The sequence below is a fragment of the Silurus meridionalis genome, chromosome 10 (assembly GCF_014805685.1).
Source record: "Silurus meridionalis isolate SWU-2019-XX chromosome 10, ASM1480568v1, whole genome shotgun sequence".
NCBI lineage: Eukaryota > Metazoa > Chordata > Actinopteri > Siluriformes > Siluridae > Silurus > Silurus meridionalis.
Genome location: NC_060893.1, coordinates 3057515 through 3072635, shown reverse-complemented (window position 1 = coordinate 3072635; position 15121 = coordinate 3057515). Strand labels below are relative to the sequence as shown.

At 40.1% G+C, this 15121-nt stretch overlaps 2 protein-coding genes across 3 annotated transcripts in view; one reads left to right on the top strand and one right to left on the bottom strand.

The window, feature by feature from the left end:
- Positions 1 to 4877: 4877 nt before the first annotated feature.
- dnajb9b (DnaJ heat shock protein family (Hsp40) member B9b) lies at positions 4878 to 7788 on the bottom strand. The gene is made up of 3 exons (XM_046859944.1): positions 7657 to 7788; positions 6862 to 7092; positions 4878 to 6735 (listed from the first exon to the last, which is right to left on the bottom strand). The coding sequence occupies exons 2-3, from the start codon at positions 7076 to 7078 to the stop codon at positions 6332 to 6334; spliced, it is 621 nt and encodes a 206-aa protein (XP_046715900.1). The 5' UTR covers positions 7079 to 7092; positions 7657 to 7788; the 3' UTR covers positions 4878 to 6331.
- Positions 7789 to 11593: 3805 nt separating this feature from the next.
- apaf1 (apoptotic peptidase activating factor 1) overlaps positions 11594 to 15121 on the top strand; it is a 42920-nt gene continuing 39392 nt past the window's right edge. For both annotated transcript variants that reach the window (XM_046859936.1, XM_046859935.1), the window contains exons 1-3: positions 11594 to 11749; positions 13115 to 13254; positions 14758 to 14947. In XM_046859936.1, the coding sequence (XP_046715892.1) occupies positions 13117 to 13254; positions 14758 to 14947 (328 nt within the window). In that variant the 5' untranslated portion in view covers positions 11594 to 11749; positions 13115 to 13116. The remainder of the gene's footprint in view (positions 11750 to 13114; positions 13255 to 14757; positions 14948 to 15121) is intronic.

The window sequence follows — 15121 nt, the reverse complement described above, 5'->3', positions numbered from 1 at the left end:
AGGTTTGACTGTGTGGAGATGTGAAGCAGGAAGTGGATAGGATTAGTAAGGAGGAAGTGAGAGCAGCAATTAAAAGGATAAAGAGTAGAAAGTCGGTTGGACCAGATGACATAGAAGCATGGAAATGTTTAGGAGAGATGCAGTGGAGTTTTTAACAAGATTGTTTAACAGGATTCTGGAAGGTGAGAGGATGCCTGAGGAATGGAGAAGAATAAGGGAGATTTGCAGACCTGCAGGAACTACAGGGGAATAAAGATGATCAGTCACACCATGAAGTTATGGGAAAGAGTAGTGGAAGCCAGGCTAAAAGAAGAGGTGACCATCTGTGAGCAGCAGTACGGATTCATGGCGAGGAAGAGCACCACAGATGCCTTATTTGCTTTGAGAATGTTGATGGAGAAGTATAGAGAAGGTCAGAGGGAGTTGCATTGTGTGTTTGTGAAAGCGTACAATAGGGTGGAGAGAGGATTTGTGGTATTGTGTGAGGGAGTCAGGTGTGTCAGAGAAGTATGTGAGGGTGGTGCAGGACATGTATGAGGACAGTGTGACAGCAGTGAAGTTTGCAGTAGGAACGACAGACTGGTTTAAGGTGAAGGTCGGACTGCATCAAGGATTGGCTCTGAGCCCTTTCCTGTTTGCAGTGGTGACGGACAGGTTGACGGACGAGGTCAGACAGGAGTCTCACTGGACTATGATGTTTGCGGATGATATTGTGATTTGTGGTGAGAGTAGGAAGCAGGTTGAGAAGAGCCTGGAGAGGTGGAGAAAAGTGTGCAGGCAGGGTGGAGTGGGTGGAGAAGAGTGATAGCAGGAGTGATTTGTGATAGAAGAGTATATGCAAAAGTGAAAGGGAAAGTTTATAGGACTGTGGTGAGACCTGAGATGTTGTGTGGTTTAGAGACAGTGGCATTGAGTAAAAGACAGGAGGTGGTGCTGGAGGAAGCGAAGCTGAAGATGTTAAGGTTTTCGTTGGAAGTGACGAGGATGGACAAGCGAGATTGAGATGGTTTGGACATGTGCAGAGGAGGGACATGGGGTATATCGGTAGGAGAATGCTGAGGATGGAGCTACCAGGAAGGAGGAAAAGAGGAAGGCCAAAAAGTAGGTTCATAGGTGTGGTGAAGGAAGACATGCAGGTAGTTGGTGTGACAGAGGCAGATGTAGAGGACAGGGGGTTGTGGAGACGGATGACCTGCTGTGGCGATCCCTAATGGGAGAAGCCGAAAGAAGAAAAAGAAGAAGAAGAACATGACAAAAACATAAAAAATGTAAATAAAATACAAGCCACTCACCAAAAAGCACATTCATAATTTGCACCGCTCCTCAGAGGGTGTAATCCAGTGGTACCACTCATATTCACTGGTCTGGAAGTGGTGAAGAAACCCTTACCCTGGCTGAGACACGCTAGCTAGCTTCAGGGTTGGCCATCCTCTCCTCACCATGTCTAGCTTTTCTGGAAAATGTATTTTAAATATCTCCGAGACCAAATACATTTCTTTTCCTCCGTCAGACATTGTGGGCGTAAAAAAGTCTAACCCAGATGTATTAATGTGCAGAGCTACAGACGTGTTTTGCCAGTCGAACTTAGCTGTAACAGTTTCCCTCTGACCAACCAATCAGAGGACGAAAAAATGCTGAGGCTATTCTGGGCCAGCGAGCTGCCCTGTGAGGCTAATAATAAATCTGATTGGTTAAAGAAAAAGATCAATTGCTAATAGAGACTAAGGTAAAAAGGCCAGCAGTAATGATTCTGAAGGCTCTGGGCAGATTAGATTGACATAAGATAAGATATACCTTTATTCGTCCCACAGTGGGGAAATTTCTTTGTTACAGCAGCAAGAAATGCAGCACATAGAGAAAAATCTGACATCCACATACACATACTGGAAGCAGTGCAGCCAAGAGAAATGCTACAAAATGAAGAGAATAAACTGTTGGGAATAAATTAATACAATTTCATGGAACAAATATTTGAATTTGGGTTGCAAATGTAGGTCAGTGCTTCTGATAGTGTTTAGGCCAGCAGAGAAGGCTTTGCTGGCCCTGACGGACCACCACTGCTGATGATAATCCTTTAACTTCACAGAGATGAGAAAAGAACAAGACCGTGGCTTGTCCGGTGAACAAGAGTTTACAGTTTTTTTAGTTGCTTTGAAATGTTTCCTGGATCAGAAATGAAATTCTCAAAACTACTCCACATCAGGTCGTCACTTGCAATTTTTCCGTTGCTTCGAACAAATTAGAATGCTTTTGTTACGTTCATTTAATTGATTGTTTGCAAGTGTCTGCTTTTTCCCCCACATTATCATTTGTTTATGTTCAGGCTGATTCAAATATATTATACTGGTTTCACCTGAATAGTTTTAACCCCTAAAACATCTCAGCATCAGTTTATTGAACGCAAAATTGAGGTTATAATGTGTTAACCTAAAATTTCTATGAAACTTTGTTTTTTGTTTTTTTTGTTTTTTTTGTAAATGCCTTGAATTGATGAATTGTGCAGATGAATCCTGGTTGTCACTAATTCATTTTTCAATTCGTTTTATTTGCATAGCGCTTTTAACGATGCACATTGTCTCTAAAGAAGGCGAGTGTAAGATATCAGATCAACCAATGATCAACTAGCTCTCTTAAACAGGTCAAAGGTGAATCTCACGAAACTTTAATTGGCGACAGACAGCAAAACATTAAATTACAATTGTGTACATTTGTGCTGTTGTACAGAAGAAATTCAGCCTTGTGCATTTTCAATCACTGGAATCCAAACTGTAGTTTATATCATTCTGACAACGTGACTAAATATTTTGTTTGTGAACAATGACAAAAGGACTTCTGATATCAACGAGATGTTCATTGATACAAATACTTACTTTTGAGAAAAGGAACGATGATTCGAGAAATACTGTAATACTGTAAATAAATTGTAATAAACCCTGGGGCTGTTTGAGGACGTTTGGAACATGTCACATGAAGCCTGTGGTGGTCAGTAGACCCCTTGTGGTCTGTTGCATAATTACAGTCGGGGTATTAACTACAAACGCAACTAAAAGTTAGTGCTACTAATGAGACGTGTGTAATGAGTGACGTGCTGATTCCCTTGAGCCACACCATGACACACAATTTTTTGTTTTGTGGAGAACAGGTTTTTTTGGAGAACATCTGACATTCAGCTCGGCCTGTCCAAAGCAGCTTACCTTCTGCACTATCCAAGAACAAATCTATCTAAACCGAGTGTGAGATTATTATTAAACCGATACTCTATGCACTAGCATAAAATTCTCGCTTCATTTTCGCTAGCAAACCTGTTCCATCCAGCATGACAGTGTCCCTGTGCACAAAGCCAGCTCCATGAAGATAAGCTTTGCATGGGTTGGAGTGGAAGATCTCCTGCTATGGATGTCTAAATCTGAATATAAATCGGACATGGTATAAGAAAGAACCCGTGCAAGGAACCAGGCTTCAAATAGAAACATCTGGGTCTCACCAAATATCCATTCATTACTGTTCCCTCATTGTTGAGGTTGAAAGCATGTTGTAGGTTATTTCAACAGAATTATGGAATTATATTAAATATGTACAGTGTGGTGAAAAAGTATTTGCCCCTTTCCTGATTTTGTTATTGCATATTTTTTTTCACTTCACTGATTCAGATCGACAAAGAAATTGTACTAAACTATGACACAAACCCGAGTGAATAGAAAATGCAGTTTTTAATCATGATTTCATGTATTAGCGGAAAAAACAATGTCCAAATTTGCCTGAACTGATTAGAAAAAGTACCACCTAAACCTAATATCTAGTCTAATCAATCAAACGTTTATGATTAACTCACAATGAGATGGATGAACATGAGATGGATGAGCTGTGGCCCCACTATACTTTGCAGATTTGTTTCAATTCGGCCACATCGGAGGGTTTTCCTATGCCACAGCAAATTTAAGTCCAGACTTTCACTAGACCACTCCAAAACCTTCATTTAGTGAACTTGCTGGTGTTTCAAATTATTTTTCTGCTGCATGACCCAAGTGCACTTGAGCTTGAGGTCATGAACTGATAGCCAGACATTCTCCTCAGGATTTTCAGGTAGAGTTCAGAATTCCAGGTCCTGAAGCTGTAAAGCATCCCCAGACCATCACACTGCCCCCACCATGTTTGACTGGTTTTTTTTTTTTTTTTTATGAAATGCTTTCAGTTTTATTTTATACTTTTTGTCTCATCGGTCCACAGAATATTTGCCCAAAAGTCTTGAGGATAAATGATGAAGTTTTTTTTGGCAAATGTGAGACGAGCCTGATGGCCTTGTAACCCTCGCCAGACTGATGAATTGCAATTACTTTGGTACTTATCAGAAACTTGTTCTTGACTTTCTTAGATTGTGGCATGATGTGTTGTTTTTTGAGATCTTTAAGCTTGCTATTATTGATCAGACAGCGTCTAGGGTTAAGTGATTTCTTGATTCAGCAGGTCTGGCAGTAAACAGGCTTCATTGTGACAAGTGAAGTTTAATTCAGCTTTCCTAAAGATTTGGTTAATCAGTTTATGCACGATTTAGCTTTTTCACTTAGGGCCAGGCAGGTTTGAACAGCATTTACCCTCTTAATAAATAAAATCATCAATTAAAAAAAATTTTTGTATTAACTTTGGTTATCTTTTAATTTTCTTGACCATCTGAATAATTTAAGTGTAAGATAAAATAATTGTCAATTACTTTAGATTTAGGAATAATTCCTAATCACCATTTATGTAATTGTGATATTGAATAAGATTGATGTTATTCCTAGTGTATTAACAAACATCTTGACCTCACGTGTGTATGCGTGTGTGTGTGTGTGTGTGTGTGCGCTTGTGTGTGTGTAAAGCAATGAAAGACAAAAGGCTTTTTATACAGCATACTTTATTTACACCAAAAATAAAGCACAGCAGCATTTTGTGTACAATCATTAAAGTCTAAAAATAAACTCATAAAAGCAAAGCATTAATATATTATTGCACATTATCCTGTACATGAATATCACAACATGAGGTAACAGTTAAAACAAAAAAACAAAACAAACAAAAAAAAAGTAATAGAATCCTGCGTTACATAGTCTCAATTCTATTAGTTTCCTTTACGTGGAAAAAAAATTGCACAACAGACGACCTGCTTGTTTTTCTTTTTTAAAAAAAAAAAAAAAAAAAAAAATGACAATGATACTGATATAGTATCAGTTTCTCTGGTGAAGTCGAATGAAAGTCTTACTCGGGTTTCAAGCACATGCAAATGTGGTACTTATGAAAATAAATAATAAATAATCCGATGAAAATGGCGGTTAACCCCGAGGGCAAAGCGGGCCTGGTGTGATTATTGCATGTTATCCAAGAGACCTTCAAAAGAGTGTTACAGATCAAATCGGGTGGTCCGTACGTATTAAAGTAAGTGCGATTCATCAGTCCGGCTGTGTGAAAAGTCCAAGGAAGACATGAAACTGACAACTAAGAGAGCTGTCAGTCGTCTAGACGTCACACACGCTCGCCTATTTTTCGAACCAAATTTGAGGATGTTGACTTTCTGCCTATAAATCCCACCCACTAACAGGTGCCATGATGAACAGATATCACTGATGTATATCACAGAGAAAATCGTGTTGTTTATACAATATCCTGTATACGCTTTACAGCCTTAATGACTGGACATGAAATACACTATATGGACAGAAGTATTGGGACACCTGATTTCTCTTCAGCCGTATGTGCTTCTTCTTCCCCATACCGTATGCGCAAATTTGGAGGCGCACAATTGTACAGGACGTCTTTGGATGCCGTAGCGTGACATTTTCCCTTCATTGGAAGTAGGAGACCCAAAACCCTGTTCTAGCATAAAGATCTGCTTTCCATGAGCTGGAAGATGTGCAAGATCTCTTGCTATAGAGCTGCAACCCTATTGAACATGATGAACACTGATTGCATCCAAGACCTCCTCGCCTTCATCAGTACCTGACTTTACTAACAAACCACAGTGGATGAAGGAGCACAAAAATGTTGTCCCAGAAGAGTAAAAAAATTATTTGAACGGCGAACGGAGACAGGAAGCACATGCCAATCTTATGATAAGGTGTCCACAAACTTTTGTCCATATAGAGTGTCTTTTTAAAGTTATTTATGTTTGCTTACAAATATGTGTGAAGTCAGGCGTGCAAAACGTCTTCGTCTCTCTAGTTTATATATTTATTTATTTATGAATCCCTTTGTTATTAATTGTAAATTTGGATGCTCCAACCGGTGTCGCCGAGAACAGATTCGGTCAGGGCACTAAGCAAAAAAACAAACAAAAAAAAAAACCTTGCAGCTGAAATCAGGAGCACTTTGTGTGCGTGGTCACCATGTTTCCACGCCGCTGAGTAACCGTGTGGCAACGCCGCTGGCCGGCGGAGTCCTGAAACCCGCCTCCATTCGGGTGTCCGTCAAAGGAGAAAAAGTCTGAAAACATATCGAACATGTCGCCTCCGAAAGAATTCCAGGAGCCGCTTCGGTGCGCCTCTTTGTGGGCTTGAAAGTGGCTCGCGAAATGGCGTTCACGCCGGGAGTGTGTCGGCTGGCCGAACATATCGGAGTCTCTGAACATGTCCTCGAAGTCGAAGCTGAACGGCTGGTGGAACTGATCACCCCTGGTTCCTCGTGTTCCCTCTCTGGAGAATGAGCTGCTCCTTATCTGGTCATACTCCCGCCTCCTTTTAGAGTCAGATAGCGTTTCGTATGCTGTGGGGAAAAAACAAAGGGGCGAAAGAAAAAAGGGATAGAGATCGAAATGAGTGAACTTATTTCTCATGTAAAGGAAGAACAGTTTTGCAAGAATCTGTACATTGACGGAAAATGAAAACACACCCTCTGCAATCTCCCTGAACTTCGCCTCCGCGTCTGGGCTTTTGTTCTTGTCCGGGTGATATTTCATGGCCAGTTTGTGAAAGGCCTTTTTGATCTGGCGCTCAGAAGCATCTTTGGGAACACCAAGGATTTCATAGTGATCTTTGTGCGCCAAGACGATCTCGCAGATCATCAGGACACACAAGGCTACAGCAAACATCGACTGGGTTCTTGTCATGGTTGCGTTCACGCCTGTACACAGGAAGGAAATGCTGCTGGTTAGTTGTTAGTACACACACTTCAATGCCACATACTCACGCACACCCACATATACACATACACATACACACTCCTTTTATGCATTTGTACACAAACAGGAGTTTATCATCACAGGTGTTTTTCATGGGCATCATGAACTTTACTGAAAATGCATTTTTAAATGTTGATTATTATCAAATCCACACACTTTAACAACTTTAAAACAGAAAATAAAACCACTCGACTCTTCGGAGTCGACTCTCCTTTCATGACTGTTGGAATGGCAGAATCGACTCTTTTGCGATATAGTTTCCCGCACGATAAAGATCAGTGCAATGTCGGATATGTAATAATTAATCGAAATACGTCTTAATGCGATTTCTTACATCTTTATTAAAGCTGGTCAGTGTTGTTAAATAAGTTATACCTCGTGAATCTTAAAATCGGACTTTTACAACCAAGATATTTGAGTGCTGAATGTTGTCAACGTCTCAAAACGGCACGAAATGCATAGAAATGTTGGGTTAAATGAATAAAAGCCGTAATTATGACGCTTACCCGTGGTATGCTGAGATGAACCTGAGGTAAAGTTATTAAGGAGAGCGGCAGAGCACAAACCACATTCGCGCTCTCTGACACGGTGCGTCTCTTTGACACAGCGCTCTGGAGTGGAGCTAAAGAGACAGCGCGCGCGAGGCCCACGAATCGCAATCTGATTGGTCTGTTAAGCTATTATGCGACTCCGCGTTTTGTGATTGGTTCAGGCGGTGAACGCGTGGAACTTATGCGCTCTGACGTCAGCTCCACTCCCGAGGCTGCTGTTCGGGTACAAATAAAATCAGCATGCTGCAAACCGAACCTTCTAGAATCTATCTATCTATCTATCTATCTATCTATCTATCTATCTATCTATCTATCTATCTATCTATCTATCTATCTATCTATCTGTCTGTCTGTCTGTCTGCCTGAATGTCTGTGTCTGTCTGTCTGTCTGTCTTTCTGTCTGTCCAATTCCCCAAAAAGGTTAGGGCACTGTGCAAAATGACAAACCCATTTTTATTCATAATAGAACATAGTGGACATGTAATTAAAAAAAAAAAAAAACAATAAGGTAATTTTGCATTTAATGGCAACAACAACAACAACAACAACAAAAGGTTTGGACAAGGCCATGATTACCACTGTATAGCATCCCCTCTTCTCTTAACAACACTGTGCATTTATCTGGGAACTGAGGAGACCAGTTGCAGAAGTTTTGGAAGACGAATGTTGTTTACATTTATGTCTGATACAGGATTCTAGCTGTTCAACAGTCCTTGGTCTTCTATATTGTATTTTTGCTTTAGTGTTTTCAATTGGTGAAAGGTCTGGACTGCAGACCAGGCCACTTCCACACCCAGACTGTTCTTCTACAAAATAATTCAGTGTGTGATTAAACATTGCCTTGCTGGATGGATGGATGGATGGATAGATGGATGGATGGATGGATGGATGGATGGATGGATGGATAGATAGATAGATAGATAGATAGATAGATAGATAGATAGATAGATAGATAGATAGATAGATAGATAGATGCAAATCCAAGTGTTTTGAAAAGACCTGTGCAAACCAAAGTGTTAAGGTGCATAATGTACAGTGTGCAGTACAGTTCAGAACAGTGAGGAATGTCAACCCTGAACTTTTCCCCCCAGAGTGGAATTAAACAGCCACATGGCATGGGGGAGGAACGACCTCCTCAGCCTGTCACTGAAGCTGCTACTCTGCCTGGAGATGATGCTGTGCAGTAGATGCAGTGGATTGTAAATGATTGACAGGAGCTCAACATCTGCCTCTTAGCCACTGATATCAGGCTGTCCAGCTCTGAGCCCACAACAAAGACCGCTTTCCTCACCAGCTTGTCCAGACGTGAGGAATTCCGCATAGACGAGGGCATTCGCCACATCATGTGCAGCAGATTTTTGCAGATGTTGATGGATGCCAGCCCTCTGAAAAAAGTATAAAAACCCTGTCTTTATCTTGCAGCATTGATGATGCCTTTCCAGACATGTTCCATATGCATTAATACACTCCCATACTATCAGAGATGCAGGATATTTGAACTGAGCGCTCATACTAAACCAGATGGTCCCTTCCCTCTTTAGTCTGGAGGACCCTGTATCCTTGGTTTACAAAAAGAAATTAAATTCCTCGTATAAAAGAACACTTGGCCTCAGTCTATTTGGAAAGCATCTTGGCCCAGAGAAGACAGTGCTTTTTTCTGGATCATGTACACATGTAGCTTCTTCTTTGCATGACAAAGATTTAACCTGCATTTGTGGATGACCCTGCAAACTCCCTGGGATGGTATGAGGAAGGAACCAGAAGAAACCAGACTCAAATGGCAACCTCATCTGGGTGGGACCGAATGTTCATTCATTATAATTACATTGTTGAGGCGTGTAGTAATAGGTGCGTAAATGCAAATCTACTCATGTGCCTGTCCAGAGCCACTGTAGTAGACTGTTGATATTAATTACAGTCTGAATCAGTCAAAGTTCTTGAGTTGCTCAGCAGCTTCATGGATCTTCTGGCTGTAGATGTGGAACCATCCTCAGCTGCACAGAGTGGTCTCAAAAATCTAATTTCATTATCGATTAGTTGTTGCAGCCCTAAACAAAAGCATTAAAACGTTTTTCTGCATCCTGTAATGACATCATATTTCTTATTTTAGCAATATTCCGAAGGTAAAAAAAGGCGATCCTAGTAATGTTATTCACATGAGCCTCAAAGGAGAGACTAGTCAATAATCACAGCAAGGTCATTTATCATTCCAAGGTACACATTGAAAGAGAAAGACCATCCAGAGATGCTATGTAATCTGAAAGCTTACTTCTAGCTGCATGTGGACCTGGTAAAAGTACTTCCGTCTTGAACTGATCTCTCTTATCTGGCCTTGCTGAAATATACAACTGTGTACCACCAACATAACAATGGAAGCTAATACCATGTTTACATACAGTACAGACCAAAGGTTTGGACACACCTTGTGTGTCCAAACTTTTGGTCTGTACTGTATATATATTATATATACAGTACAGACCAAAAGTTTATATATATTATATATACAGTACAGACCAAAAGTTTGGACACACCTGCTCATTCAAAGAGTTTTCTTTATTTTCATGACTATGAAAATTGTAGAGTCACACTGAAGGCATCAAAACTATGAATTAACACATGTGGAATTATATACATAACAAAAAAGTGAACGGAAAATATTGTAGGTTCTTCAAAGTAGGCATCAAGAGAATGCCAAGAGTGTGCAAAGCAGTAATCAAAGCAAAAGGTGGCTACTTTGAAGAACCTACAATATGACATATTTTCAGTTGTTCACACTTTTTTGTTATGTATATAATTCCACATGTGTTAATTCATAGTTTTGATGCCTTCAGTGTGACTCTACAATTTTCATAGTCATGAAAATAAAGAAAACTGTTTGAATGAGAAGGTGTGTCCAAACTTTTGGTCTGTACTGTATAATTTCACCCAGAGGCTGAATATATAAAAAGAAAAGCAGTGGGCCAAAGACAGATCCCTGCAGAACACCACACTTTACTTCAGAGTAAAGAGTGTAGAAAAATGACTTTTTACATCAACAAACGATAAGTCAAATAAGACCTACGCCAGGAGAGAGCTGTTCACTTTATTCCAAAAACATTTTCTACTCTAGCAAGCAGGATAGATTGATCAATGGTATCAAAACCTGCACCAAGTTCAAGCAACACAAGTAAGGAGACACAACCCTGATCATAGGTTAATAGCAGGTAATTTATTTACTTTATCACTATAACCAGCACCATCTCTGTGCTATGATTAATATTATTCCTAAGTAGGTTTGAGCAGAACTGCTGTGCTAAAACCTTTTCTAGTATCTTGGAGTTGAAGGGGAGGTCAAGTTCAGGTCCTGTTCCTCAATTTGTAGACACAGTCTTTCACAGATTGGTAAACATCTGCCCCTATTTACTTCTGCGAGATTCTGCCTCTCTTAGATACACTGTTTATACCCAATTATATAACTGACCTGTTGCCAATGAAGTCCATTAGTTGCATAATGTTCCTTCTGCTGGTTCTTTTAACAAACACTTATTGTTTCCAGGCTTTTTTTTGCCACTGTCCCAACATTTTTGAGATGTGTTGTGGTCATCAAATTAGAAATTTCCTTATTTTATTTAATTTTTTACCTGAAAATGTTTTTTTATGTTCTATTAAAAATAAAATATGAAGTTTATGAAATTTGCTAATCATTGCGTAAGGTTAAGAAACACACGTAATTAATTACTAATGATTCAAATCAAGCTCCGCCCCTTGATTGGCAGAGATGGACACACGCGCGCGCGTGCGCATGCGCGCATAATCTACCAAAGCATTTAAACTGCCTGGTTACTGTAGAAAATATAGGGCGTGGCCTCGGACAGTCACATGACCCCCAGAACAAGTTTCTATTTGCTGGAGGGGGGAGTTGTTTTTGATTGAAAGGCGGAAGTGGAGAAGAAACGGTGGTTTAAAGCGCACTGGGTTTTGATTAAATCGCAATTTACAGTAAAGCGAGAACAGAGAAAGGAAAACAGACTTCATCGTGTTGATGTTGTAGTAAAGAGAAAACAAATCGGTGAGTGTCTTTTGTGTTTCTGTGTTGGAGAAAACCTGGCTGTCACTTCATTTGCAGTTGTTATAGGGAACTCCAGTATTGCAATACACTTTCTTGTGTGTGTGTGTGTGTGTGTGTGTGTGTGCGCGTGTGTGCTTATTCAATTTTCACTTTCGGTCAAGCAGACACATGAAATGGATAAAAAACAACTATATTCTCCCCTGTTCACGTGGCAGGTTTGTGTCATGTAAAGGAAACTATCATAAATGATGTCATATGTTTTTTCCCAACATTAGTGTAAAATTATGTTAAAAATGTCAGTGAAAACCAACCAGAACTTTTTTATGGTGAAAAAGGAAGAAATAAACTGTCAGTGTTTTGGGGTTGAAGTGGGGCGTAAATTTATTATACTGACTGGAAAGATTTAGAGAGTCACAGCTGAAGTCTAACAGATATGAGCATGCAAACATCTCCTGCAAAATGTCTCAAGAAAAAGAAATTATTGGAACAAAGTATCAATAATAATTCTGACCTAATAGACCACGTAGAATCCGCATAGAAAGTAAAAACCGAAAGTGTGACCCTTTTCGTACAATCTGGTCTCTGGTCTTAAACCCTATTGTTTTACACCCAAACTTATCAAAATGTGTAATATGTTGAAATAATTGAACTGCCATGTGAACAATTTTTGTTATATTTTAGGGACAAATGCATCTTTGACATTTAGAGGATGTCCTGTTTTTCATATATGAGCTTGGCCATGATTGGCTTGTGTCCTGGTGATTGACAGGAGAGAGACAGTATGCCCCTCCCACCTAGGCGCACAGTCAATTTGGCTTTCTTGACATTTCAACAGTGGCAGACTTTGGACAGGGACATGATTACCATTGTGTAGAATCCGCTCTTCTTTTAACAACAGTATGTAGTCATTTGGGAACTGAAGAGACCATTTGCAGGAAGAGGAATGTTGTCCAATTTGTGTCTGATACAGGATTTTAGCTGTTTAGCAGTCCTTGGTCTTCTTTGTCATATTTTTTGTTTTAGTGTTTTTAACTGCCTCTCACAGGTGTCTGATAACGTTGCCATTTTCACGTCTGTTGATCAGATGGTCGGAACTCGCAACCCACATCTGTAGCAAACTCCACAAGCTCAAATATATTTGTGCGGATTAAATAGTGGGGTTTTTTTATATATAAGAAAAGCTGAACAGTTCAAAACAGTTAAGCTTTTTCATGCATTTTTTATACTTTTGAGTTTTCTTACCTGCGAGGGTATTAAGAGGTGGATTGATTCAGATAGGACACCACTGAAGGTCTAGGGGTTAAATGCACATTAGAGCAATTCCGCTCTCACTCTCTCTTTTTTTCTCACTGTATGTGTGTGTAGAGATGGAGGAGAGGGCTCGCAGCTGCTTGCTGCGCTCCAGGATGACCCTGGAGGAGGATATTAAGGCTTCCTACCTTATAGACCACATGATCACTGATGGAGTTCTGACCGGAGATGAGGAGGATAGGATACTCAGTAAGGTCTGTTTTGCCCGTCTTTATTTTTGTATACATGCACATGAATGGAGTTGCAAACATTTTTTCCTCCTGTTGACTCTCAACCCGAAATTCACCACGTGACATAGAGCAGGAAGAGTAAAACAAAGCAGCACATATCATACTGTTGAATCTAAAACTGTTAAATCTAAAACGCAGACTTGATACGTTGCTTGCAAGAGACTTCTGGTTTTCTGCAGTAATTGAAATGCAGCTTTGAATTTAATTTTTATTTTATCTATTTATCTTTCTTTAGAGTTGTTTTATCAGTTCTAAAGTATCTGTGAAATTTCATTGGAACTAAACAAACCTGTGCGAACAGGTACAATAAGGCGCTTGGTTCATCATGTACAGAGACACATGCATGTTCCTTATGTTTCTTTGCAACAAACTCTGTAATGTAGCGGTCTGAAGATGTCCTTTTTCCAAACAAATCCATAAATGTCCATATGTTCAACTTTATTTCCGTTGAAAAATCCTCCCTTTACATGGAGAACGGCTTTACACACTCTCAGCATCCAGACACTTTCTCCAAATGTTCAGATGAAATTCAGTGGTGTGAAAAAGTGTTTGCCCCCAAGTTATCGCAAACGCTTGATTGCAGTTGTTGCTGCTAAGGGTGGCCCAACCAGTTATTAGTTGTAGGGGCAAACACTTTTTCACACAGGGCCATGTAGTTTTGGATTTGGATTTCCCTCAATAAAAAAAAAAAAATCTTCAATTAAAAACTGCATGTTGTGTTCACTTGTGTTATCTTTTACTAATATTCAAATTAGTTTGATGATCTGAAACATTAAAGTGCGACAAACATGCAAAAAAAAAAAAAATCAGGAAAATACTTTTTCACACCACTGTACTTTGCCATGCCTCAGAGAAGTTCTTCACTAGCTGGAGATTTCTTGTTTATCCCAGAGCAGTTTAAAAGGAGTTAGATGCGGTGACTGGGCAGGTCATTCCATGATAGATATCACTTCAGACGACTCCAGAAGCTTACAGGATTTGATGAGCCAGACGGAATTGCATGGTGTTGAAGTATGGAATGGGGGTTCAGTTCCTGGAACATCCTCTGCTCCAAAACAAGCCCAAACTATTGCGCTTCCACTTCCAGGTGATCTGATCACATCTTCTCTCCTGTTCTTCCAGTCATTTGCCTTTTACTGAGTTTGTTGCATCGATACAAAAGGAACATGCATGTGTCTCAAAAACCGTAAAAGACCAGACGCTGAATCATCTCAAGTCAGGTCAAGTCAAGCAGGCTTTATTGTCATTCCAACCATATACAGTGCAGTACATACTGAAAAGAATCAACATTTCCCCCAGGACCGAGCTGCGACCTCAGACAGCATGCAGAAAATTAACAAAAGGAACACAAAACTACACATGTGCAACATTTAGTGCAAAAAAAAAAGCAGACACAGTAACACTGACCAGTACAGTACAAAAGGTTGTGCATGTAGAATCTCTTGTTTAAAATCCCTCACTGTGCAGCCAACCAGAAAGGAGAAGGCAGCAGCCCTGCTGGAGGTCCTGCTGTGCAAAGACAACAGGGCGTACATCTCGTTCTACAACGCGCTGATCCGTGAGAGCTACGGAGACCTGGCCGGGCTGCTTCACGGCGACCTGCCGCAGCTCAGCCCCGAGGGGGACAAGAGCTCCCTGAACGGGATCTCTTCCTCAGGTGAGCTATAAACAAACACCCCTCATTTTATTCTACCTTAATATTAAATATTAAAACCTTTTTTTTTTTTTTTTTTAAATGCAATGACATTTTCTGTTATCACTTTCCTGTGTTGTCAGTTAACACCCCATTTCCATAAAAGGTCATTTCAGAATAATTGCGAAGATCTGTTTC